The sequence below is a fragment of the Rhinatrema bivittatum genome, chromosome 2, assembly GCF_901001135.1.
Source record: "Rhinatrema bivittatum chromosome 2, aRhiBiv1.1, whole genome shotgun sequence".
NCBI lineage: Eukaryota > Metazoa > Chordata > Amphibia > Gymnophiona > Rhinatrematidae > Rhinatrema > Rhinatrema bivittatum.
The window spans coordinates 232,781,142-232,807,060 of record NC_042616.1 but is presented as its reverse complement, the minus strand read 5'-3'; the positions used below and the strand labels follow the sequence as shown (position 1 = coordinate 232,807,060).

General features: G+C 44.5%; 1 protein-coding gene across 5 annotated transcripts in view; it reads right to left on the bottom strand.

The window, feature by feature from the left end:
* KAT2B (lysine acetyltransferase 2B) overlaps positions 1–25,919 on the bottom strand; it is a 328,579-nt gene that overhangs the window by 241,341 nt on the left and 61,319 nt on the right. For all 5 annotated transcript variants that reach the window (XM_029589280.1, XM_029589282.1, XM_029589284.1 and 2 more), the window contains exons 2-3: positions 24,633–24,759; positions 11,765–11,910 (exon numbers count right to left, since the gene is read on the bottom strand). In XM_029589280.1, the coding sequence (XP_029445140.1) occupies positions 11,765–11,910; positions 24,633–24,759 (273 nt within the window). The remainder of the gene's footprint in view (positions 1–11,764; positions 11,911–24,632; positions 24,760–25,919) is intronic.

Genomic DNA, 25,919 nt, shown 5'->3' with positions numbered 1-25,919 from the left:
GACGACGCCAGCACAGACTCCTCTGAGGTTTGATGATCACGTCGGGGTTCCTGGCCTGAATCACAGCCTCCATATCATGGTGTGTCGCGATGTTCGCCCTTCGATTTGTCCCCACCTGTTTTGAGGTGCTGGGTCCAAGGGGGGTTGCCTGCTTCTGCGAGGGGGCCTGTTTTGGCGCCGGTCCTGGTGAGGAATGGGCCTCCAAGGGGGGGTAACATGAGCCCTGCGCCGCAAGTTTTAATTTTTCAATTTTTAAGGCCCACTGAAGTTGGGCCCTAGGCGACATGCGTCCACAGTGCCTGCATGTTGCCTGATCGAGAAAAGGGTCGAGGCAGATGTAGCGGGCCTCATGTCCATCGGTGATGGACATTATTTTGCTGCAGGCACATGGCTTGAATCCCGCCGGTTGGGGCATCGCTGATGTGCCACAGAGTCGAGGTCAGGATCGGTCAGAAATTCGCTTGTCATTCGTTTTTTTTTTTGTCCAGCTGAGGAGACAGCGGCTCCGTGTGCGTTCCCGCCCACAGAAAGGGCAGATTGAGGAGAATCTGCCTTCCTGCGCGGGAACCCACGAACAGCCGCACAGAGCTAAGCTCTGTAACAGCTTGGTTAAGCTCTGCCTCCAATGTCTGACGGACAGTCCCATGACAGCATGGCTAATTCAGCCCTGCTATCGACGGAAAAAAAAGTGACTGCACTGCTGTATACTCCAAAATACTAAAATGAACTGCAGGAATCATTGCCAAAACTCAGCTCTGCCAGGAATCTCGGTCTGTTTCCATCCATAACTAGCTTCCGTTCTAATACTGGCCAGCCCTTTCCAGAGATGACATCTTTAATCAGGCAGGGCCTTCAAGCTGTCCTCTCTACCTAGACTTTACTTCTGTATATGTAATGGTAGAGACACAGAGCACAGGACGCTCTGAACCCTGGCTTTATCTGTTTTTCTTTACTGAAGTCAGAATCAATTTCACAAAGCTTGTGCTACAAAAAAAAGAAATGAATTCTCTACAGCTCTCGCTACTAAAAACTAAGTAGAGCAACAACAGAGGAAAACCATATTACTTCTCTGACATGTACCCTGACTCTGGATATGCATAAATAAAGCAAAATTGCTTACCTTATAATAGGTGTTATTTCAGGACAGCAGGATGTAGTCCTCACATATGGGTGACATCATTGATGGAGCCCTATTGCGTAAAACTTTCAGTCAAAGTTTCTAGAAACTTTTGACTGGCACTCTGAGCATGCCCAGCATGCCATGATATTCTCAGCCACAAGGGTCTCCCTTCAGTCTCATATGTAGCAATAAGCTTTAGCAAAAAATAAAATAATAAAACGTATCAGACCCAACTCCGCAGGGTGGCGGGTGGGTTTCGTGAGGACTAGCATCCTGCTTGTCCTGGGATAAAGCAGAATTGCTTACCTTGTTAATAGGTATTATCCCAGGACAGCAGGATGTAGTCCTCACATATGGGTGATTAGCAACCTAGAGGCTGAGTCATTTTGTAATGAAGCAACACTGAATTATCGTTGGTTAAAATGAGGCAGCCGGAGATCTCAGCAGGTTGGATGTAGAAGGAGTTGGGATTATACTGGAAACAAGTTCTTTACGACAGATTGTCCGTAGGCTGAATCTTGTCATCCTTTTTTGTCTAAACAGTAATGAGCTGCAAAGGTGTGAAGAGAACTCCATGTTGCTGCTTTACATATGTCAAGAATTGGCACTGAACGATAGTGTGCTACTGACGTTGACATTGCTCTTACTGAATGCGCCTTTACTCGCCTTTGGAGAGGAAGGCCTGCTTTTTCATAACAGAATTCTATGCAATCTGCTAGCCAGTTGGAGACAGTGTGTTTGCCCACTGGATTACCCGGTTTGTTTGGATCAAAAGATACAAAAAGAGTTGAGTGGATTTCCTGTGGACTGCAGTGCGATCTAAGTAATAAGCCAGCACGCGTTTACAGTCCAAGGTATGCAAGGCCCTTTCACCTTGGTGAGAGTGAGGTCTTGGGAAGAACGTGGGCAAAACTATGGATTGGTTCAAGTAGAATTTCGTAACTACTTTGGGAAGGAATTTTGGATGTGTACAGAGAACCACTCTGTCATGTAGGAGTTTTGTGTAGGGTGAGTACGTGATAAGTGCTTGTAACTCACTAACCCTTCTAGCCGATGTAATGGCTATAAGAAAGATAGTCTTAAGATGGAGGCAATCCAGAGAAGGGCGACCAAAAAGGTGGAGGGTCTTCATCGAATGACTTATGAGGAGAGATTGAAGAATCTAAATATGTACACCCTGGAGGAAAGGAGGAGCAGAAGTGATATGATACAGACTTTCAGATACTTGAAAGGTTTTAATGATCCAAAGACGACGACAAACCTTTTCCGCCCGAAAAAAATCAACAGAACCAGGGGTCACGATTTGAAGCTCCAGGGAGAAAGATTCAGAACCAATGTCATGAAGTATTTCTTCACGGAGAGGGTGGTGGATGCCTGGAATGCCCTTCCGGAGGAAGTGGTGAAGACCAGAACTGTGAAAGACTTCAAAGGGGCGTGGGATAAACACTGTGGATCCATAAAGTCTAGAGGACGTGAATGATGAGTGGGTGGCTCGCGGGAATGACGGCTACTATCTGGAGATAATACCCTTATTCAATAATCACACACACGGTTAATGCGACTCCAACATTGCTCTAAGCTTCAACGGCAAGAGGAAATGTGGAAAAAAGGATTTGCATTTACAAAAAAGCGGGGAGTAGCTTGCTTGTTACGGCTGTTACTACCCCAAACCAAATAAGCCTGATACTTCACTTTCAATGCATATCCAGCATAGCTCTCTGCTTCAATGGCAGGGGAGAAAGACCGATACTTCACGCATATCCAGCATAGCTCTCTGCTTCAACGGCAGGGGAGAAAGACCGATACTTCACGCATATCCAGCATAGCGCTCTGCTTCAACGGCAGGGGGAATGAAGAAAAGTGGATCTATATACAGACAACAACCAACAAGGACTGAATAACATAGTCTGGGTAAACAAATAAGCATGGGTGTAGCTTGCTTACTGCGGTGGTTACTACCCCTAACTAATTAAGCTAGATGTTTCACTTAGATGCAGTTCCAACACTGCTCTCTACATTAATGGTGGGGGTGGAAGGGAAATAGAACCAAAAGGTTAATACGAGCCAAGAGAAACAGATAAGTATGAGAAAAAAAAAAGTGCAAACCTTGATGGGCAGACTGGATGGGCCATTTGGTCTTCTTCTGCCGTCATTTCTATGTCATTTCTATGTTTCTATGTGAGAAATTTAGGATCACAAGAAGTCATGGGTTCAAAAGGAGAACGCATGAGCTTTGTTAAGACCAGATTCAGGTCCCATTCTGTGACAGGTGGTCGAATTGGTGGTTTAAGATGAGTTAAACCTCTCATAAACCTGCTGACAAGAGGTTGTATGGATACTGGTGCATCTCCCATTTTGTTATGCTAAGCTGAGATTGCGCTTAAGTGTACTTTTACAGATGAGGTCTGGAGACCAGAGTCTGAAAGATGGCATAAATAGTCTAGTAGAGAAGGTGTGGGGCAGTAGAAAGTGTCTATGTTCCTTTGCGTGCACCACAAAGTAAACCTTTTCCATTTCGAAGAATAATTCTTTCTTGTCGAAGGTTTACGTGAAGCTATAAGCACTTGAGAGACATTGGTTGAAAGATTGAGTGGTTGTAAGATCAAGCTTTCAACATCCATGCTGTCAGGGATAGGGATTGAAGGTTGAGATGGTGCAACCAACCCTGATCCTGAGTTATGAGAGTGGGAGCTACACCCAGGCGAATTGGTTCTCTGATCAAGAGGTCTAGAAATATGGGAAACCATACTTGTCAAGGCCAATATGGGGCTATGAGTATCATGGACCCCTTGTCCTGTTGTAGCTTCACTAGAGTTTTGGTTATGAGCGGTATCAGAGGGTACGTGATTAGAAGGCCTGAGTTCGAAGGGCGAGCAAAGGCGTCCTTGGCTGGCTGGTGTTTCTGCCTGTGCAGAGAGCAGAATCTGTCCACTTTGTGATTCAGGTGTGGTGTAAAGAGGTCTATTGTTGGTTGTCCCCAAAGCTGGAATATCCTGGTCGCTATTAAGGGATCCAGGGACCACTCGTGTGGTTGGAACTGACGACTGAGGCGATCTGCAACTACATTGTGAATGCCCGCTAGATAAGTGGCCTGGATAAATATGGAATGTGTCAGGACCCAGTCCCAAATTTGTGCGGCTTCTTGACAAAAGAGATATGAGCCCGTACCTCCCTGTTTGTTCAGGTACCACATGGCTACTGTATTGTCCATTTGAATCAGAACAGTCTTGTGTGAAAGGCAGTCCTTGAACGCATGCAGAGCATAACGTATAGCTCGAAGTTCCAGGAAATTGATTTGAAATGTTGCTTCGGATTTTGTCCAAGTACCCTGGGTTTGGAGATTGTCTATGTGAGCTCCCCAACCTAAGGTGGATGCATCTGTAGTTAAAGTTATCTGTGGGACTGGTTGCTGGAAGGGAAGGCCCTTGCGCAAGTTGTCTTTGTTGATCCACCAAAGGAGAGAAGAATGTAATTGGTGGGTTACTTGAATTGGAGAAGACAGTGGTTGAATGGCTTGGATCCATTGTGACCGTAACGTCCATTGGGTTATTCTCATGGCTAGTCTTGCCATAGGAGTGACATGAACTGTGGAGGCCATGTGGCCTAGTAAAGTGAGAAACTGATGAGCTGTTGCTTGTTTCTGCGAGTGTATCGAATTTGCCAATAGGGAGAGTGTTTCTGCCCGATCCTCGGGTAGGAAAGCTCTTGAAAGAATGGTATTCAATTCTGCTCCGATGAATTGAAGCAGATGAGACAGTATGAGATGGGACTTTTGATAATCGATGAGAAACCCCATCGAGTGAAGCAGAGTAATTGTTTGGCTGAGAGAAGCCAGAGCTCCTTGCTGAGATTGACTTCTCATGAGCCAGTCGTCCAGACAGGGGAAAACGTGTACACTTTCCTTGTGTAAGTGTGCTGCTACTACTGCCAGGCATTTTGTGAATACTCTGGGAGCTGAGGCAAGTCCGAATGGTAATACTCTGTACTGGAAATGTTGATGACCCACCATGAAGCGCAGGTACTTGTGATGAGGAGGGAATATTGGAATGTGAGCGTAAGCGTCTTGTAGATCCAGAGAACAAAGCCAATCTCCTGTTTGAAGAAGTGGAAGCATGGTGCCTAGAGAGACCATCCTGAACTTTTCTTTCTTTAGAAATTTGTTGAGATTTCTGAGGTCTAGGATGGGACGTAGGCCTCCGGTTTTCTTTGGAATGAGGAAATAACAGGAGTAGAATCATCTGCCCTGCTTAGTCTAGGGCACCGGTTCTACGGCTCTGGCTCTCAGAAGGGTGGATAATTCTGCGATTTTCGTTTAGTGAAAAGAGGTTTTGGAGGAGAGTCTCTTGGAGTTGAGAGGAAATGGAGTTGGTAACCTTGAGATATTATTGAGAGTACCCATTGATCTGTTGTTATCTGTAACCAATGGTTGTAGAAGGAGGATACTCGGCCTCCTACTGGCAGGTTCGGTTTTGAATTGTAGAGATGGCTTTGGTCTCTGGTGATGGCCTCAAAAACCTGCAGCTGGTCCAGTCTGCAATGGTGGTTGAGGTCTAGCAGCTCTAGGCTGTCTGGGCTGAAATCTTTGCTGCGGACGAGAAGATCTACCCCTAGATGCTGGTGGATAATATCGTCTCTGCCTGTAGAAAGGTTTTCTAGTGTCTTTCCTTGGTGGACGGCGAGACAATGATGATGAAGAGTCTTGCAGAACTGACAACAGTTGGCGCAAGGTCTCTGTGTGTTCCTATAGTTGGGCCACTGCCTCTTGAATTTTGGACCCAAAGAGGTTGTCACCTACACAGAGCAGATCCACCAGCTTTTAACCATGCCCAGCGACGTGCACTGATCCCTGAGGCTGCCACTCTTGAAGCTGTTTCAAAGTTGTCGTAGGCGGCCCAGACTTTGTGCTTTCCAGCTTCGAGTCCTTTGTGTATTATAGCCTGAGCTGTCTCCTGGTATTGCTGAGGTAGAGAATTGGAAAGTTCCTGCATCTGCTTCCATAGATTTCTTTGGTATTGCATCAAATAAAGTTGATAGGATGCAATCTAATGGCACTTAGAGAATAGGCACTGCCATTAGCAATGGTAACATGGAATAGACTTAGTTTTTGGGTACTTGCCAGGTTCTTATGGCCTGGATTGGCCACTGTTGGAAACAGGATGCTGGGCTTGATGGACCCTTGGTCTGACCCAGTATGGCATTTTCTTATGTTCTTAATCTTTGAGTTGAGCATAGCTCCTTGGAATACCTGTCTCCCCAAGGAGTCTAGACATCTATGGTCTTCTCCAGGTGGAGTGGAGGAGTGAGGTCATACTCTTTTTGACTTCTTTTGAGCCAACTGAACCACAACAGATTGATGTGGTAACTGTGACTTCTGGTATCCAGGAACATGTTGGACAAGATAAGTGGTGTCCACTCTTTTATTAATAGATGGAACCGAGCATGGATGTTCCCAGAGTCTATGTTGCAACTCCAGTAGTACCTCATGTACAGGAATGGCCAGGACTTCTTTCGGGGGATTCACGAACTGTAAGACTTCCAAAGTCTGCTGTCTTGTGTCTTCCTCAGACACTAAGTTGAAAGGTATGGTGTCTGCCACGTCCTTTACGAAATTGGTAAAGGACAAGTCCTCTGGTGGAGATTTCTTCCTGCCTTCCGAAGGAGAAGAGTCAGACATGTAGCTTTCCGACGAAGAATCAGTATCCTTGTCTTCCCATGAGTCACATGGTGCTTCCTGGAAGGAGAAAAGGGAGAAGATCTCAGTGGAAGAGATGGAAGCAGTGGCCGAAAAAGTCCTGAAGGCCCTGGTTGAGTATTATCGATAGGTCCCTGTCCAGGAACATCCCTAACAGATTTACTTGGGATAGATTTCGGTGGAATAGCACCGACGAGGGCGTCGAATCTATTCATTAACATCTGAAATAACGCCAATTCTGGTTGACCTGGAGCCCCAGGTAGTGGCATCGGTGTCCTTGGTGATGGTCCCGGCATTGGAACGGGTACCAGCATCGGCAGAGGTGTCGGTAACGGCAGAGGTGCCGGCATCGGTGCGGGCACCGGCATAGACAATGGTGTCGGCGAGGGCATCGGCGTTGATGGTCGATGCTCCTGTAGCGCTTGTAGCACTACTTGGCGGATAAATCCGCTCAATTCCTCCGTGATAGCTGGTACAGGCAGAGCAGCTACACATGGTGGCATTATCGGTCTTACCACAGGGCCCTGTGGAGGTTTGATGGCTGGTACCTCGATAGATGGTGAACGTCTCAGTGTCTAAGGCAGGGGTCAGGAACCTTTTTGGCTGAGAGAGCCATAAACGCCACATATTTTAAAATGTAATTCCATGAGAGCCATACAATATGTTTAAAACTAAATACAAGTAAATGTGTACATTTTATGTAAGATCACACTTTTAAAGTACAATAAGTCTCTGAAAATATTACACCAGGCCTTAAGACACCAATACATCTCCTATTAGGAAAACGGACCACGTCAGGCTGCTATAGAGTCCTACACAGAAACTACACGCCAGCAGAAAACCTCACCTGAATTACGTGCTGTCCCTCACCTAACATAGAATAAAGAGACCAAAACGCATAACAAGAAGCATGCAGAAAAAACTGAATTGGAAACTGCAACAAACCAGAGTCTCTGTATGCAGTGTAACAAAGGAAAAAAGAAACATCACCCAACCTTATAAAACAAATCAAGAAATATAAAATCATCAGCAGTAAAACTGTACTAACAAAAAGAACATATTTCGAAACAGCTGATGAGTGGAATATCCAATAATTAAAAACGCATATAAAACATTTCCAGATACCAACAAAATATTTCAAAATAGCAGACACAAAGACCCAGTAATGAAAAATAATAAGGATACAAACATTTTTTTGCTCTGCATACCTGGGAACGTTTGATATCCAGGTGTCCTGAGATTGTTCTGAATTAGCAGGAGGTGGGGTGGTTTGCTTGGAACTTTCTCCTCTCTCAGTCACATACCAGCGCTCTCTCTCACACTGGCTCTCAATGACACACCTATACACACATGCTCTCAGTACTCACATATACACATGTTTTTTCTCTCTCACTTATATAGGCTCTTAATTACACATTTACACACATGCTGTCTATCTTTTCACGCTTACACACACACACAGGCTTTCAATCACATAAATACATGCTGTCTTTTTCTCTCACACACAGACTCTCATTCACATGCTTACAAACATGTCCTCTCTTTCTCTCATTTACACACAGGCTCTCAATCACATACTCACATGCTCCCTCATCTAAATCAGCTCTCAATCACACACAGACACACATGATCTCTCTCACTTATACACACAGGCTCTTAATCATACATACACATGATTTCTCTCACACACAAAGGATCTCAATCATACACACATACTCTTTCATACAAACAGGTTTTCAATCACAAACTTACACATACAGGTTCCCAATGGTAAACTTACATTCGTGTTCTCTCTCTCTCTCTCACAGGCAGGATCTCAATCACAGACATACTCTCTTTCACATATACAGGCTCTCAATCATTCACATACATGCAATCTCTCTCACACATACACACACACTCACACAGGCCCCCCCCCCCCCCGCGGCCCGGAAGAGGAAGTGGAGAGTATCGGGTGCCTGCGCGGCAAGAAGAGGCCACGCTAGTGCGCTCGGCATCGGCCCGAAGAAAAGAAGACTGCAGCGCGGCTCGGAGGAAAATGAAGAGGTTCAACCGCGGCCGATGGGACTCCGCCTCCGCGAGGGCTGAAAATGAAGAGGTTAGCGTTGGGAGGAGGCTGCTGCTGCCGCGAGTTCCCGGGGTGGGGGAGAGAGAGAGTGAATGAGCGAGCAAACACACATGCTTGCTCGCTCATTCACTCTCTCTCTCCCCCACCCCCACCCCGGGAACTCGCGGCAGCAGCAGCAGCCTCCTCCCAACGCTAACCTCTTCATTTTCAGCCCTCGCGAAGGCGGAGTCCCATCGGCCGCGGTTGAAGCTCTTCATTTTCCTCCGAGCCGCGCTGCAGTCTTCTTTTCTTCGGGCCGATGCCGAGCGCACTAGCGTGGCCTCTTCTTGCCGCGCAGGCACCCGATACTCTCCACTTCCTCTTCCGGGCCGCGGGGGGAAGAAGAGAGCACGCCGGTGCCACTGACTCCAGCTGTCCTGCCGCGTTCCGCCCGGGCTGACAGTATTTTAAGCCCGGGCGGAGGAGGACCGGGGAGCAGCTGGGTCAGCGGGAAAGAGTGGCAACTGTCTGCGAGCCAGATGCAGCCCTCAAAAGAGCCATATCTGGCTCGCGAGCCATGGGTTCCCGACCCCTGGTCTAAGGCCTTGGTGTTTCCTGCAGGCGAGGCCGCTTGGCTGTCAACTTCTCCGGGGATAGCAGAGATTCCAGTATCGATGGATGGCAATGTCGATGCTGATGTTTCGATCATTGCTCCGACGCTGACTTTGTCGATGCCACGGATGGGGTCGGTGACAAACGATCCCCTGAACTTTCCGGGCGACGTTTTTTAAGTGTCACTCGTTTCGAAACTCCGGCCGGAGATGACTGAGTGGACGTCGATGGGGAAGGTAAAAGCTGAAGATGAAACAAGTGTTCCAGCTTTTCTTGGCGCATTTTCCGACCTTTAGCGGTCATTTCAGCGCATTTTGGGCAAGATGTTACATCATGCGATTGGCCCAAGGAAAGAACACACTCGAGGTATGGGTCTGTAATCGACATGATCCGATTACATTTGGGACATTTTTTTGAATCCCAAGCCCATGATACTGTCAACAGCTGTCGATGTAAATGTGAAGAAATTTTCTTTTATTCAAAGGAGTCAGAATGAAATATTTTACTCACCGGCCGGTGGTAACGAGAGAGAGAGAGAGAGAGAGACTCCGATATGGGAGAGAAATTATCGATTTTTTTCAAGCTGATTTTTAGTCAGAATTGTGTGAGAATCTCACACAGGCTCCTGCTCCGCGATGCCAAAAGCAGCGCGGAAAAACAAAGACTGAAGAGAGACCCCTGTGGCTGAGAATATCATGGCATGCTGGGCATGCTCAGTGGGCTCAGAGTGCCAGTCAAAAGTTTCTAGAAACTTTGATAGAAAGTTTTCCGCAATAGGGCTCCATCAATGAAGTCGCCCATATGTGAGGACTAGCATCCTGCTTGTCCTGGGATAAACACATTATTCAAGAATGAGTTAACTTACCCTCCTTCTTATTGGCTGAGTTTGAGGGTTAGCTGCAAAAATAGATGTCTACCTACCTAAAAAGCTTGTTTTAAAAGTTTCCTCCTCCTCCCCCCCACCCCCAACTGTCAGGGAGGGTAAAGGTGCAAGCATTATTCACAAGACATATATTTTAACTGTGAGGAAAAGGGAGCAGAGTTAGAGTACATATGGGAATTTCAAGGACCCTATTCAGTCACTATCTAGATAGCAAAGTTAGCCAGATAAACTTATCTGGTTAACTTTTGAGGTATATTCAATAGAGAAGCCACACTATTGAATATAGCTGGCTATCTTAAAGTTAGCCAGCTAACTTTAGGACAGCTCTTTAGCACAACCACATATAGCCAGCTATTTTATCCAGCTAACTCTGAATAGTGGATTTGGCCAATTAACTTACCAGCTAACTCAACTCCTCCCAGTTATGCCCACAGAACACCACTAATTTATCCAGCTAGAATTTAGCTGGCTAACCTATTAGGTGGCTAAAACTTAGCTGGATAAGTGCCCAAGCCTTAATTTAGCTAAACAACTTCTCAGTTATCAGGCTAAATGCTTTTGAATATGGACTTCTCCATTAATTCCCCATGAGTACTTTCACATGCACTAGCCTAAATTTTCAAAAGGAAAATTAGCTTGCAAGCCCACAGGTATAATATACCCCTAGTTTAAAAACTGTTCCCTATTATTATTATTATTATTAGAGTATATAACAACATTTCTTCTATTATTTTGTTTTATTCTGGTCTTTATTTATATGAATTTTACCCCATGCAGTGTTTTATAGAATGCCATAAGACGGATGGCAACATCTATCCCATCTGACTTCTGACCATACATCTGCCACCATGTGTCCTGAAATGAAGGAGGGGGGGGGGGGATGGTCCTTCCAACCCATAACTTAGAATAGAAGAGGAACATGCAAAGAAGCTAACTGATGCTGAAATAACTTTTCTGCCACCTAGACTACCCTCTATCTATTAGATTCTTTAAATATGGATTTAAACAAGCTTTACTGACACTAAAATATTTCATTCCAGGGGTTGGCAACTCCACTCCTGGAGTGCAACAACCAAGTCTAGTTTTTAGAATATCCACAATGAATATGCATGAGATAGATGTGCATACAATGGAAGCAATGCATGCAATTATACATATGAGGTATCGTGGATACCTGAAAACCAGACCTAGTTGTCGCTCTTCAGGACTGAAGGTGTCTACTTCTCTTTCATTATGTTTTAAATAGTGCTCTTCTTATTTTATATATTTTTGCAAATTGTTACCATGTCCAAGTTTTAAAGAGTGTACATTAGTACAATATTAATTTACTGCAAAGAGAATCAGCAAAAGGTCTAGATAGGTAACCTTATTCTAATTAAACAGATATATAAGAAAAAAACATTAGTGCACCTTAAAGAGGTAGAAGTAAACTTGCTTTGTATCAGCATCTTCTTCTTTGTGGACGCAGGTGAAGAGATATTCCACATCCAACACAATTCCCAAGAGTCGATTCATTTCTTCTTCAGACACATTCTCCAAGTGAGAGACGTGAGCAGCTAGGGAAAGCCAAAGCATATTTAAGAGAAAACTTTGTACATGAACCCAAACCCGTATAAAGACCTTTGTCTGGTCCTGTGTTCCCAAATACAGTATGTTCCCATTTTTGTGATGTTTACATTTTACATACACATCTTAATTAATGGTATGGATACAAAGTACCTTTCCATGGTCATCAGCTGGAAAACGATGGGTCAGAAAGGGACTCAGAATCCCACAAGCAGAGACTGTTATGGAGAGCGACCCCCTCCAAGAAAGCAAGACACAATCCTATCATATAAAAGCTAACACACAGTGCAAGGAAAACCTGTGGTTAACTAATGGATGGAGCGAGGGCAGCTGCTGCTGGCTACTAAAACACAGTTGTTCTTTTTTAAATATATCAGATTTCACTTAGAGAGAGTACTGAGAAACAGGCTTCCCAGATACTAACTAAACTGAGTTGCATGACTGGATGCGGTCAATAGCTCTCTCAGCAAAAGGACAAACTGCTGGTTTCTAAACTATGTGCCAAAAGATTTAAAAGAACAATAGAAATAATGAATGGAAACTGGAACACCAAGCATTTCATATTCAGACATATTTAGCATCATAAAAGTTCTGTTTCAGAATTCTATAATTTTGATGTAAAAATGTACATAATGTAGACAGGTATGCTTAAAATGTATCAGCCACTCACTGCCTGACTCTCAGCAGCCTCATGGAGAGACCCCTTAATGGAAATATTGAGTGATGGCACTGCAAACTTCAAACAAAACAAAAACAGCAGATTTAATTTCCCCATTTTACAGTGACAGAAACCTTGCTGAAAAGATGGTGAAATTACTACTTACCTGACAGTCTCCTTTCCTCTAGAACGGTCAGGCCAGTCCATTACTCATGGGTTATGCACACCTACCAGCAGATGGAGGCAGAGAACAACAGGCTTACTGATGTCACTCCCTATATGCAACTGTGCTGATACCAGCCTGCCAGTATTTTCTGCAAAAGCTAACTGAGGACAATTTTAAAACCAAAAACAATTTGAAATCACATATATCTATACATATATTATCTGCCTTTTTTTTTTTCAACTTCCAGAAGACCAAGGGATCAAAGAAACCAGAGGGAAGACAGACAGTAGCAAGAACAGGATAAAAGGTGAAATTCATACTCACTCAAGATGTCGAATCACTCATAAATCTGCCAATCGCCTCCCTGTCTAACCCTGAAAATGTAGATTCCCGGAACTGGCAAGAAAACTAATAGCATTTGTAGGTAACATGGACTGGCCTGACTGTTCCAGAGGAAAGGAAATTATCAGATAAATAGTAATTTCATCTTCCTCTATGTCCAGTCAGGCCAATCCATTACACATGGGAAGCTAAGTGAGCCTCTCTCAACACCTGAAACAAAGGCAGCCTCCTCCCTAACTCAAACATCCAGACAATAGTGTCTGGAAAAGTTATGCAGTGATGACCAGGTCACTGTTCTACAAATCTCTAATGGAGATGCCAGATGGAGCTCTGCTCACAAAGTAGCCTGTGCCCTCATAGAACGAGCCCAAACCTGCTTCAGTAAGGGTATCTCAGCTTCTGCATATGCTACTGTAATCACTTCTTTAATCCAGAACGCCACCATAGCCTTAGAAGCTGCTTCACTTTTCTGTACACTATTGACCATGGTAACTCATTAGTAACCTTGAGATCTGATAAGATGACACCGCACATCCAGAGGATGCAGAAATGCATACCTCCACATACCTCTACTTATCCAAATGAGGGTAAATATAAGACTGATTCATGTGAAAACTGGAAACTATCTTCGGAAGAAGGGAGGGTACCATGCGAAGCTGGTTTCTATCCTGCATGTTAAAAAAGGCTCCCTACAAGAAAGACTCTGCGTCCCGAATAAACTCCGACCAGGTACAACATCTTCAAAAAGAGCAGAGAAACACTCACGAGGAATGAAACAAAGACCTTCCAAAAAAGAACTAAATTCAGATCCTAAAGAGGAAACTAGATCTGGAGTGGTGGCCAAATGTGCTTAACACCTCACAAAAAACTAGACACACCCAGGTGAGAGGATACGAGTCGACCCTGAACTCATGTAGCGAGTAAGCGCTGCCACTTGCACCTTCAATAGTGGGCAAGCAAAAGAAAAGAAACATTCTGTAACTCGATTAATCCGCCTAAAATCATTCAATGTGGATCAAAAATTTGCTTTACTGTGTCAACAGTTCCCTGGCCATCTCTCAGACCTCAGCTGCCTCTTATCATGCCACTTTCTCACCGGGACACCTGCAAATTGCTGTTGCAAGCCAGAGACAGTTAAATTGAAAGAAAAGTTAAAGAGATAACTGCTTGCAAGAGAGAACTGTTACGACCATGGCTGCTATGCAGCCGCCTCACCACCAGAGGTCCCCCACGAGCATGCTCTTCTGGCTGGCCCACTCTTTCCTTCCTGTCTACTCTATGTCCCAGACTCTCCTTTATAACCCTGTCTAGTAGTTCCATAGGTGCTTCAGCATCGAGCTCGCCTGGGCTCCCTGCTCTAGCCTTCCGTGCTTGTGTATCTGGCCTACGGCCTTCTATGTGTGTGGGCTACGGGCCTTCTGACCTGCCTTGCTATTGTGTATCTGGCCTACGGGCCTTCTGTGTGTGTGTGGCCTACGGGCCTTCTGACCTGCCTTGCCTTGCTATTGTGTATCTGGCCTACGGGCCTTCTGACCTGCCTTGCCTTGCTATTGTGTATCTGGTCTACGGACCTTCTGTGTGTGTGTGGCCTACGGGCCTTCTGACCTGCCTTGCCTTGCTATTGTGTATCTGGTCTACGGACCTTCTGTGTGTATCTGGCCTTCGGGCCTTCTGACCTGCCTTGCCTTGCTACTGTGTATCTGGCCTATGGGCCTTCTGTGTGTGTGTGGCCTACGGGCCTTCTGACCTGCCTTGCCTTGCTATTGTGTATCTGGTCTACAGCCTCCTGCCTACTGTGTGTGTGTGGCCTACGGGCCCTCTGCCTACTGTGTGTGTATGTGGCCTACGGGCCCTCTGCCTATTGTGTGTGTGTGTGTGGCCTACGGGCCCTCTGCCTATTGTGTGTGTGTGAGTGGCCTACGGGCCCTCTGCCTGCCGTCTGTGGCCTACGGGCTCTCTGCCTGCTGTCTGTGGCCTACGGGCTTTCTCTGCTCTGCTGCCTTTGGGCTTATGTGTTTCATGTTCAATGTTAGTGCTGTCCTGGTTTGTCTGTTCAGTTCTCTGTCAGTCTTGTTTCCTCAAACCAGTCACTTATACCTCCAGCCATTATCACTCTTACCTGCACGCTTCCTGAATTCATCCTTACCAGCACCCAGTTCCAGTTTCCTGTACACCTTTACCTACATTCACGCTCACACATACCTCCATGCTGTTCCAGTATTCAAGTTCACCCTTACCTTCATGCATCTGGTATCAGGTATCTCCAGCCAGTATTAGACTCAGTCTGCCTATTCCACCTTCCCACTTGCCCATAGGGTTTACTCATTCCTGCCTGCACCAGCCAGCATCTAGACTCTTCTGCAGTCCTGCCTTTCTCCACCCTGAGACACCCCTGTTAGTGGTGTTCACGACTCCTGACCGGAGCCCATTCGTAACAAGAACCTTGTACTGGTAGCAAGACAAATCCACTACAAAACAGAGGTATTTCCAATGGGAGTGATGTATGGTAATGTCCACATACACGTTTTTTAGATCCAGGGCACATATTCAGTCTCACACTTGAATGATAGACAGGATGGTGTGGAGAAAGTTCAATTTTAAATTTTCCTGTAACAGGCTCTTATTCAGTCTTCATAAAGCCAGGATGGGTCTCAATCCTTGTGACTTCTTGGGGATAAGGAAATAGCATGAGTGGAATCCCTTGCTACGTTCTTTGGGAGTGACAGGTTCTATTGCCCATTAGCAGAGTGTAAGTTGCTCCACCTCAAGTCAGAGCTCGATCAAGTGAAACGGATCCAGACCGAAAACCAAATAATGGTGCAATGCTGAAGGATGGGAGAAACACAACAGTACCCAAGATCCACTGGGTACCTGCTCTACCACCCAATGGTCCTTGATGATCTTCTGCTATTCTTCCAGGAAAAGGCGAATCCTCTCTTCTACCAGAAGGGTCATAGGCTGAAGTTTCTGGGATTTGCTCCAGGTGGTGGCATCCCATGCTCCTTCCTCTGACTGTCTAAAGTCCTCTGCAGAGACGGATGGTTGAGGGCTAGATCCTGACACTGGGACTTCTGATGGGAGATCCTGAGGCTTTGAGGTGAGGGGGACTCCCCTTGAGAGAATAAATCCATTACTCTGGACAGGAGAGGTTGAAGGGAGCTCTCCTTGTAACTTGCTGCCAAGGAGGCAAAGAAAGTCTTCACCAATTCCATAACCTGGTCTATGGACTGCTGTGTCCTCTAACAAGGAGTTGAGGAAGAGACATCCTCTTCTGGAGACTAGTATGGATTCATCCTCTTGAGAAGCTCCTAATGGATTCTAGAAGGGAGATCCCTTCTTTAGGTCAACTGAACTGGTAGATGAATGAAGACTAGAGACACTATGAAACATATCAGATCTGGCATCTCTAAACAGAGTCCCTTTCTTGAGGAGATGGGACAAAGATAAGGACTTTGAAATAGAGAGAAGTGCAAGTAATCACCCTCAGGGCCCGTCAATGATTGTTCTCATCTCAAATGTTTCAAGTGCGCAGACAGGTTGAACGCGTCAATGGAGCAAAAGCTATGTCAGTTGAATAGAGGCCTGATGTGTCAATGGAGAAGTAGGACCCACGGCTTGGTGCATCAATAGCACTGGGACATCGCCGATGCATGGCGCTTTGTTTTCTTTTTTTGTTTGTAATCTGTTTTTTATTGGCAATCCGAGAAAAAAGACAATACAGAAAGCACTGTCCGGTCACAGCCAATTATACAACATCAATAGCAAGAACAATAAAATTTAACTACGCCTGAATGATAATATAACCCACTTAGAAAAAACAGATAGGTATTAAACATAAATCTGAGTAAGAATATAACCTCGCAAAGCAAAGCTGTACGAAACCAACCCACCCACACACCCCCACCCCCATCCCTACTGGAGTCCTAATCCCAATGTGCAGAAGTAATACATATGAACATAATAGAAAACAATATCATGTGGGGAAGTAACAGCTATGACAAAGGTGCAGTACTTAGAGACTCCTAGGAGAAAGAGAGATATATTTTTGTAGCTTGATGGGTAAGACCACTGTGGACCAGACATTCACGGGCCAGGTGCCCTCTTAGTAACTAAGGCCTGCAGGTGTGGGTCTGCACGTCTAACCATGTCTGGTAGGGTTCCCATATGGCCTGGAAAGACGGTAGCCGACTCCAATGTATAGCAGTGAGTCTCCCTAGCTGGTAGTAGGAGAGTAGTCGGTGTCGCACCTCGGCTAGAGTTGGTACATTCACTTGTTTCCAGTGCACCGCTATCTCTGTCCTTGCTGCAATAAAAACTTGCAAGACCAGTTTCTGTGTGTGTGTAGTGTATTTGGTCATGGGGAGACCCCTAGTAGCACGTGCCAAGGCTTTACATCAAAAGGTAAATGTAGCAGCTGCCCGATCCACTGAATCACCAAATGCCAGAAGCTTTGGATATAAGGGCAAGTCCACCAAATATGGTAGTAAGTGCCTTGTTCGCCAGCAAATTGCAGATATATGTGAGGAAAAACCTGTGAAGCTTTACTGGGGTATAATGCCATCTGTAAAGCATTTTGTAGCAGTTTTCTTGGAGCCCGGCTGATATAGAGCATTTACTAGCCATAGTATAAATAAGGTCCCAGTCTCCATCTGCCAAGGGTGCCTGAAAATCCAATTCCCAGAGCGCCCTATATTTAAGCCAATTTGCTATTAAACATTGCATAAATTTTTAAAATGATACCCTTGATGGACGAAGCATGTTGGCATAAAGTTTCAAATAAAGTATTTGCAGGTCTCACAGTGCGCGCCCTCAGGCCCTTATGTACAAAGGAAGAGACCCGGGCATACGTAAAAAAAATCAGTAGCTCCATCTGGGTGCAATGCACTAAGTTGTTCCCTAGTTAACAGCGTTCCCTGTTGAATAACATGGCCCAGACGCTGGATCCCAGCTGCTAACCATCGTTTAGTAGTCATAGAGCAATCAGAGATGGGCAATACTGTGTTAGTGAACAAATGAGACATCAGTGAATAGCATTCCTTGCCCACCAACCAGTGTCTCCAGCGATGCCATACAAGCATTGTAGTACGCAAAGCATATGGGAAAAATTTAAAAGTACTCCAGGATGAACTAGGTTGCCATGGTATTGCAGAAATGGGGAATGTGCCCAACAGCCCCTGTTCAAATCGAACCCATTGTGGTACATCTCGGGAGCCGTGTAAAGCCACTAAGGCACGAAGCTGGGCAGCATAATAATACCAGGCCAGCTTGGGCAACTGCAATCCCCCCCTAGCCTTGGGCAGGTATAATGTAGCCCTAGCAACACGAGGCGGCCTCCTTCTCCATATAAAGCTGCCAATGATTTCCTGCCATTTTTTAAGAAGGGCAGTGGGAATGCAAATAGGAATGGTGGTAAAAAAAAGAAAAAACGAGGAAGGATATTCATCTTAACTATGGCCAGTCTCCCCAGCCAGGAATGTGTGTAGCGTTCCCACCGTTGCAGGTTATCCTGCATCTTGGTCACAAGGGGTTTATAGTTTAGATCAAACAATGGTTAATATGAGGCCCAATCTTGACGCCCAGGTATTTAAGAGAGGAGGAGGTCCACACAAAGGGGAATAGTTGCCGTAGGTCTTGGGCTTCAGCTGGTGATAAAGTTAAATTGAGAAGTTCCGATTTGTCATAATTGACTCTCATACCAGAAACTGCGGAGAAACGGTTCAACTCTTCCATTACGCCCTGCAAAGATATCTGGGGGTCCATAAGAGTCATCATGACGTCGTCAGCAAAAAGTGAAATTTTTGAGTGAACAGTGCCCCCCATAACTCCCTTGATATTTGCAGCCTCTCGGACCCTAATTGCAAAGGGTTCTAAAAATAGGGCAAACAGGAGAGGCGACAATGGGCAACCCTGTCTTGTTCCCCTCTGTATTGAAAAAGGGGACCCATAACCACCATTTGCCTTTACCCTGGCTAGTGGATGTTCATACAGTTTTCGTAACCAAGTCGTAAAAGTATCTCCGAAACCCATGGCTTCTAGTGTCTTGAAAAGGAACTCCCAATGAACGAGATCAAATGCCTTTTCAGCGTCCAGGGCAAGGAGTACCACTGGTATTTGTTTCTGGTGTACTAAATTGACAATGTCAACAATTCTCCGAACATTATCAGCAGCCAACCTTCCTGGCACAAATCCCACCTGATCATTATGGACCAACCCAGGAAGGACCCCGTTAAGCCTAGCCACCAGCACTCTAGCCAGTATTTTCAGATCTATATTTATTAATGAGATTGGGCGGTAGAAGCCACATTTAGAAGGATCTGTATCGGGCTTGGCCAGGACGGTAATAACCAGCCGTGTTAGATTCGTTAGTGAAAGAGGTTCCCTCTAGCAAGGAGTTGAAGGCCTCTGTTAATGGGTCCCCCAGAAAAGTAGCAAATTTCCGGTAATAAGTGCCAGTAAACCCATCAAGCCCGGGCGCCTTCCCGGCCTTAAGTTGCTTAATGGCAGCCAGCACTTCACTTAATTCTATAGGCTTGTCCAGACATGCCTTCTGTGTCTCAGTTAATGCTGGAAGCGTCACCGACCTCAAGTATTGCTCAACTGCCTCCCGGCTAATGGAGGAGTTCTTAGCATAGAGGGTAGAATAGAAGTCAGTAAATAATTTACGAATACCCTCAGACAAAGTAACTGTCTGGCCTTGAGTATTCTGGATTTTAGACACCACCGTTTGAGCCTGCGCTGCTTTAAGTTGTCGAGCTAGATATTTCCCCCCCTCAAAAAACTGCTGTTTCAGTATCATAAGTTGATGACCGATAGCAGTATCCTCTAGAGACCGTAGTTGATCCTTAACCCTCAGTATTCGTTGGTAAGTCACTCCCGAATGGGTGCGGCTATGGGACGGGGTTAGGGCAATCAGTTCAGACAGCCAGGCTTGTCGCTTGCTCTCCCGCTCTTTATTGCAATGTGCTGCGCGGGCTATACAAGCACCTCATGCCACCGCTTTGGAACACTCCCATATTATCAGGGGTGACATACCAGCCGTCTGATTTTCCTTAAAGTAGTTCTGCAGTAACTTCTCTACCTGGCCGGCAAAGGTAGTATCTTTAAGTAAGCTATCATTAAGGCGCCACAGTCGAAATCCCTTATCTGTATCTTTAAAACAACAGGACAACCAAATGGGGGCATGGTCTGACCACGTTATGTTATCAATATCTGTTTTTGAGACTAAGTTTTGTATTGATTTAGAGAGGAAAAAGTAATCTATCCTGGTGTAGGTGCCGTGTGGGTTAGAGAAGAAAGTGTATGAGCAAGAGGAAGGATATCTATCCCTCCAGATGTCAATTAAACTCCAATCCTCTAAAAATGTGTGCCACCTTCTGCGGGTTTGAGAGTCAGAAATCTTCCCTGAGCAGGAGTCCAGGGCCGGGACCTGTACAAAATTAAAATCCCCTCCTATTATAAGGTCTCCCTCAAGATGTTGCTGCAAAAGATCATGGAGAGTGGATACGAATTGTGTCCTGTGTGTATTAGGAAAGTATACATTGAGCAGCGTAAAGATGTGCTTTCCCACTCTAATTTTTACCAAAATATACCGACCCTGGGTATCCTGAACATGTAATAATGCTTCATGTACAAAGGTGAAAGCAAACATAATACCCACCCCTGTATATTTAGCAGATCTAGTACTAGCTGCCCAATACGTATTGGGGTATTGGGAAAAATGCAGAAGCCGTTCATGGTGCCTCCGCACATGAGTATCTGTACAAATACTATTCCAGCCTGCTGACGTTGTAGTTCCCTCTGAAGAAGTGAGCGCTTCCGCGGAGTATTAAGCCCTTTAACATTGAGTGATAATAATTTTGTCGCCATTTATCCCATCAATTAGTAATCCCATCCCTCTCACTGCATGCCTGGCTCCTATCCAGAACCTGGTTTCTCCGCCCACCTATACAGCAACCAGAACATTTATCCACTGCTCCCCCTCGGGAAAGAGCTGCTACCCCCAACAATAAGTACAAGTGACAATTCAATAGGTCATGAGCTCCAGTACAACCCCAGATTAGTCTATTAGTATCCCTACAAACTCTCATGGGATACTGCTCCTCTGGAGATCTGTTGCTACGCATATGGAGCGTGCCCCCCCGAACTCTGTGATTTCCCCACCCCAAATAAGAATACCATTTGCTAGAATTATCAAAAACCCATCTTAATAGATAAACTTGGTGAACAAACTTGAGAAATGAACTTAAGGGTGCTCCCCAAATCTCATGCAAGTGAAACAACTTGGAATTCAGCTTAGCATGGAAGGTCCCAGTCAATAACCGTTAATACAGTCCATCACGTGAACTCACCACGGTGATATAGGAGTATGCCCAGTGTTATTAAACGAAACCTGTTCAGAGCAATTGTTCATCCAGGGTCCTGTGCCATCGATCGTCAAACATCAGGCTGACGTCTGAGCCTCTTTCCTCCCTTGTCCGCCCTCGGCCACTGAGGCGCCGTATCCGGTTTATGTTGGTGCTGCGATGTGCTGGCTGGCTGGAACTTGATTGGGAGTTGGGCTTTAGTGAAGGCCGCATTCGCATCTTCAAGCGAAGTGATTTTGTAGCTAGTGCCTTGTATCTGAAAAGTGAGCCCAAAGGGATATGTCCATCTGTATTTGATATTCCGTTCCCGTAGTTGGGCTGTGACTTCACGGAGCTCGTACCTTTTCTTTAATGGTGAAAGATCCTGGTATATGGAAATAGTGTGATTGTTCCAATGAATTTCCTTCAGCCGCCGTGATATAGAATATACCTGTTCTTTGATAGGGAAACTGGAAAAGCATAGCACAATATCCCTAGGCCGTTGGTCCTGCCTGGAGCCAAGTGCACGATATGCTCTCTCAAATTTAATTTCAGCCGGTACCTGGGTAGGCTAACGGCTCCGCGGAAAAAAGAAGACTGAAGGGAGACCCCTGTGGCAGAGAATATCATGGCATGCTGGGCATGCTCAGTGGGCACTCTGGCTGCCAGTCAAAAGTTTATGAAACTTTGACAGAAGTTTTTCCGTATAGGGCTCCATTACCGATGTCACCCATATGTGAAGACTAGCATCCTGCTTGTCCTGGGATAAACCAATGTCCTTAAAATCGGCATCGGTTTTCCTAACCGGCAGACAGCCGAGTTAGGAAAACCGATCGGGGTCACGACCCCCCTAATTTAAATATTGCATGGCACGCTGGGGCACGTTAAGAAAGCAGGCGCTGACTGTTCAGCGCCCGCTTTCTACACACTTTTATTGCATCGGCCCTTAAAGAGAGCATTTTTTTGCCTCAGGCCCTATCTTACTATTTGATTTCTTTTAACATACATGTGTGGATTTTTTTTTTAAGGTGCAGGATTAACAATAGTGCTGACATATTTTGCAAATACGGAATCTACACATCATACAAAGAAAGGGTCCAGATCTGAACCTTAAAATTATGCCATAAATTTAACATCAAGTCCAAGAAAGATCCTGGTGTACATTACTTTTTTCCTTTGTAATCTCAAGTCAAGAATAATCAGAAGTAACTAACAAAGCTAAAGAGGGTTCAAACTAACCTGATCAGTTTCCTGGAAGAAATAAACAAAAATCTTAGACACAGGGAGAAAGATGTAAATTATCTGAACTTTGCAAGGGTATTTAATACAGTGCCACAATGAAAGACTGTTTGATAGAATAAGTAAAAGGGGAACTGGAAGAATAAATTATTGGTATTAATGATGGTAGTCATGTAAGCCACTTTGACTGGTCACAAAAGGTAGAGTATAAACAAAAAATTAATAATAATAATAATAATAATAAGTGCCATGTGCAGCAGGGTTTGATGACAAAAAAGTATAATGCTTTAGTCCAATACAAAGTCAGTGAGAAATACTTGTAGTGTTTAGCGACAATCACTTACTTCAAAATGAATGGTAGCAGGCTGAGGAACATACAATTACACAATACCACACAACCTGTCATGGGTCAACCTTAACGTTTCTAGGTTTAGCACTCTCTACTTAAGAGTTTTACTTTAAGTGGCTGCTGACTGGAACCAGTTTAAGGCAGACTTCAAATCAGCAACTGTGGTTGCTAGATTGATAAGTAATTGGCCTGTTTCTTGGTTTGGAGTCTTCTTTCTAGGTCTCATATCTTTTTTGTCCAATTTATTTATAAATGTGACCCAGCTTTGCCTGCCTCTAATATTTTGCCTTGCCTTCATCTAGGGATTTTTGCAGTTTGGGGTCCCTCCCTCTGCCATATCCCCACCTTTTTGTGGGATGTATCTGAGGAATATAAATTTTCCTGTGAGCATGTGATCTGGGTCACTGCCTTTCCCCAAGAGGACTGATCAAGGAAAGTGGAGATTTTGAGAGTGGAATGTTGGAGACTGAAGCTGTTGGAAGGTTTTGGAATTTTTGGATTTAGAACCAGTTACCTGATAGAAGGGCAACAAATCCCTGGAATCTTGAAGGGTTGAGTTCTGGATCTTTTGCCTTTGTGGCAAGTATACAGCAGAGGTTGGAGATTTGGGGAGATTGTGAAGATTTTTGAGACAGATTTTTTTTCCAGAGATTGTTAGATTTTTATCTATTTTGGTAGAGCTATTTTTGAACAAGCGGTTGTGCCATCTTTTCCATCCCTTGTTTCATACTGGAACTTGAGAGAGGTTATCCTACTCTCTAGAGGGAAGGAATTCTACAGTTGGACGCTGGTTCAGTCGGGAGAAGAATAACTTGGGGATTTACCAAAGAGACTGTTGATTTTTTAATTATGACTTTTCTGATGCTGTTCCTAATTTTTTCTATACTGGCCTGGATTCTTATTTTCAAACTAAGTAAATTTTAATGAACACTATTCCTTGGACTCCATGGTTATTTACTGATTCCTTAATGGGCATACTTCCCACCCGTGAATACCACAGACCAGTGATCCAGAAGAATGAAATGAGTGTGAATTTAATGGCTGTGTCTATGAGATTGATCCTCCCACCCCACCCCCAGCGGATGAACCCTCATGTCTCCAGCAGATCCTGTAAAGCGAGTATGAAAGAAGAGGTCCAAGACAAATCAGAGCAGCCTGGGGAAATTTGTGACCCCCTAAATTCTATGCACCCCACAAAGGGGGAGTTACATAGATATAAAGGTATTTTTTTTATGTTTACAAAAAAAAATCAAGGTATGTACCTTTTATGGCCATGCCCCCATTTTTACATGCCAACATAGAACTCCAACCACAATGAGTGAAGCGGAGACATTATGTGCTTCAATTCACAATGCTAGGAGGAGTTTTCAAAAGCTTTGAAGAGTAAGAGCTCATTGAGAATGAAATAAAAATCAAGACAAAAAAAATGAGATCTTAATGATTCTCTTTATATAAGTGCTGCTTTAACAAATCACTGGAAGAAAGTTATTTATGGGCCTTCAGAAGACAAACTCACCAGTGCCTTCAAGGTTGGCATACTGCCCAGAAAGAGAAAGAGATGCACAAAGCATCTGTAAGCATAATCGGACGGGTTCATGCAGAAACATGGTGCTTACCTAACGGGTGGCTACAGCTTCGGCAAGACTCAGCAAGACTGACGACTGACTGGTGTATATCCACCCTAGGTGGTGTGGGAGGGGGATTTGGGTTTTTCCATCCATTACATTTACAAGACTCCTCAGCCTGAAATTAAAAAAGATTAAATTAAAAAAAAATAAATATATATATATATATATATATATATATATATATATATATATATATATAATGACAGTTTACACATCAGATATAAGTATAGACTTCCTGGTTGTTACTGTTATTACTGAAGAACAGGATTTGTTAGCTATTACAAAAGAACTTCATGTTTCCTTTGAACACAAGAAAAGCATGGGATACAATCCACACTTGTTTCGAGTTCTAAGATCTTACTAATGGGTTTTATCCAAAGGGGTATTTCTCAAAATGAATGCCTGAAGGAATGTGGTGTTTTCAAGCATATACATTCCACTCTCTTTTAAAATCAGGTCACCTCTGGAGCCCATCCCCAGCTTACTCTCGGCATCTAAGCATGGGGTAAATGGCAAAGAGAAGTATCTTTGCAATGCTTGCCACACTGATATTCCTAGCTAGTGGTGAGATAAACTCATTGAACAGACAAAACAGCTGCCTTACTAAAGCATCTGCAAAAAAAGAAAAGTAAAAATAAAAAGGATTTACAACTATGCAACCCCGTGACTCTCAGGACAAAAATGTTGCTGCAGAGGATACAAAATGAAATAATTCATAAATAAATGCAAAAACATGACAAAAATCAAAAGAGCACTTCTTTATGACAGACCATTTTGGAACAACAGAGCAAAATGGAATGGAGCCTTAGAACACTCTAATTGCCGTTTTGGTCTTTGCTGCTAAATTAATTTCTCCAAGAAGTCAGCAATGTTAGAGTTGAAGCGCATTACAGGAAAACCCACAACTTATTATTTTATCACTGGATTGGCAAGTAACTGTGCTGTAAAATTAGATGTTTTCACTAAGAACATAAGCTATACATTGTTTAAAACTTTAAATCCTGATGTGACAGCCCATTTATACACCCTGAAAGCAGTTAAAGCTTTCCTTCTTTACATCTTACCCTTACAGGCTGACTCAATTTCGAACTTGTCCTCAATATTCAATTTCCATCACAAAATACCCTGTAACTATAGTATTAGCTATGTGGAAGCTCAGAACAACAGAGAGTCTCTCTCCCTGCTTTACAGGCTGTGGCCCTTCCCTCTCTTCTAGCCCACATCCCCTCAGCCAGGATGCCTATCCTAGCCACTGACATGGGTCTGGTTGCCTTA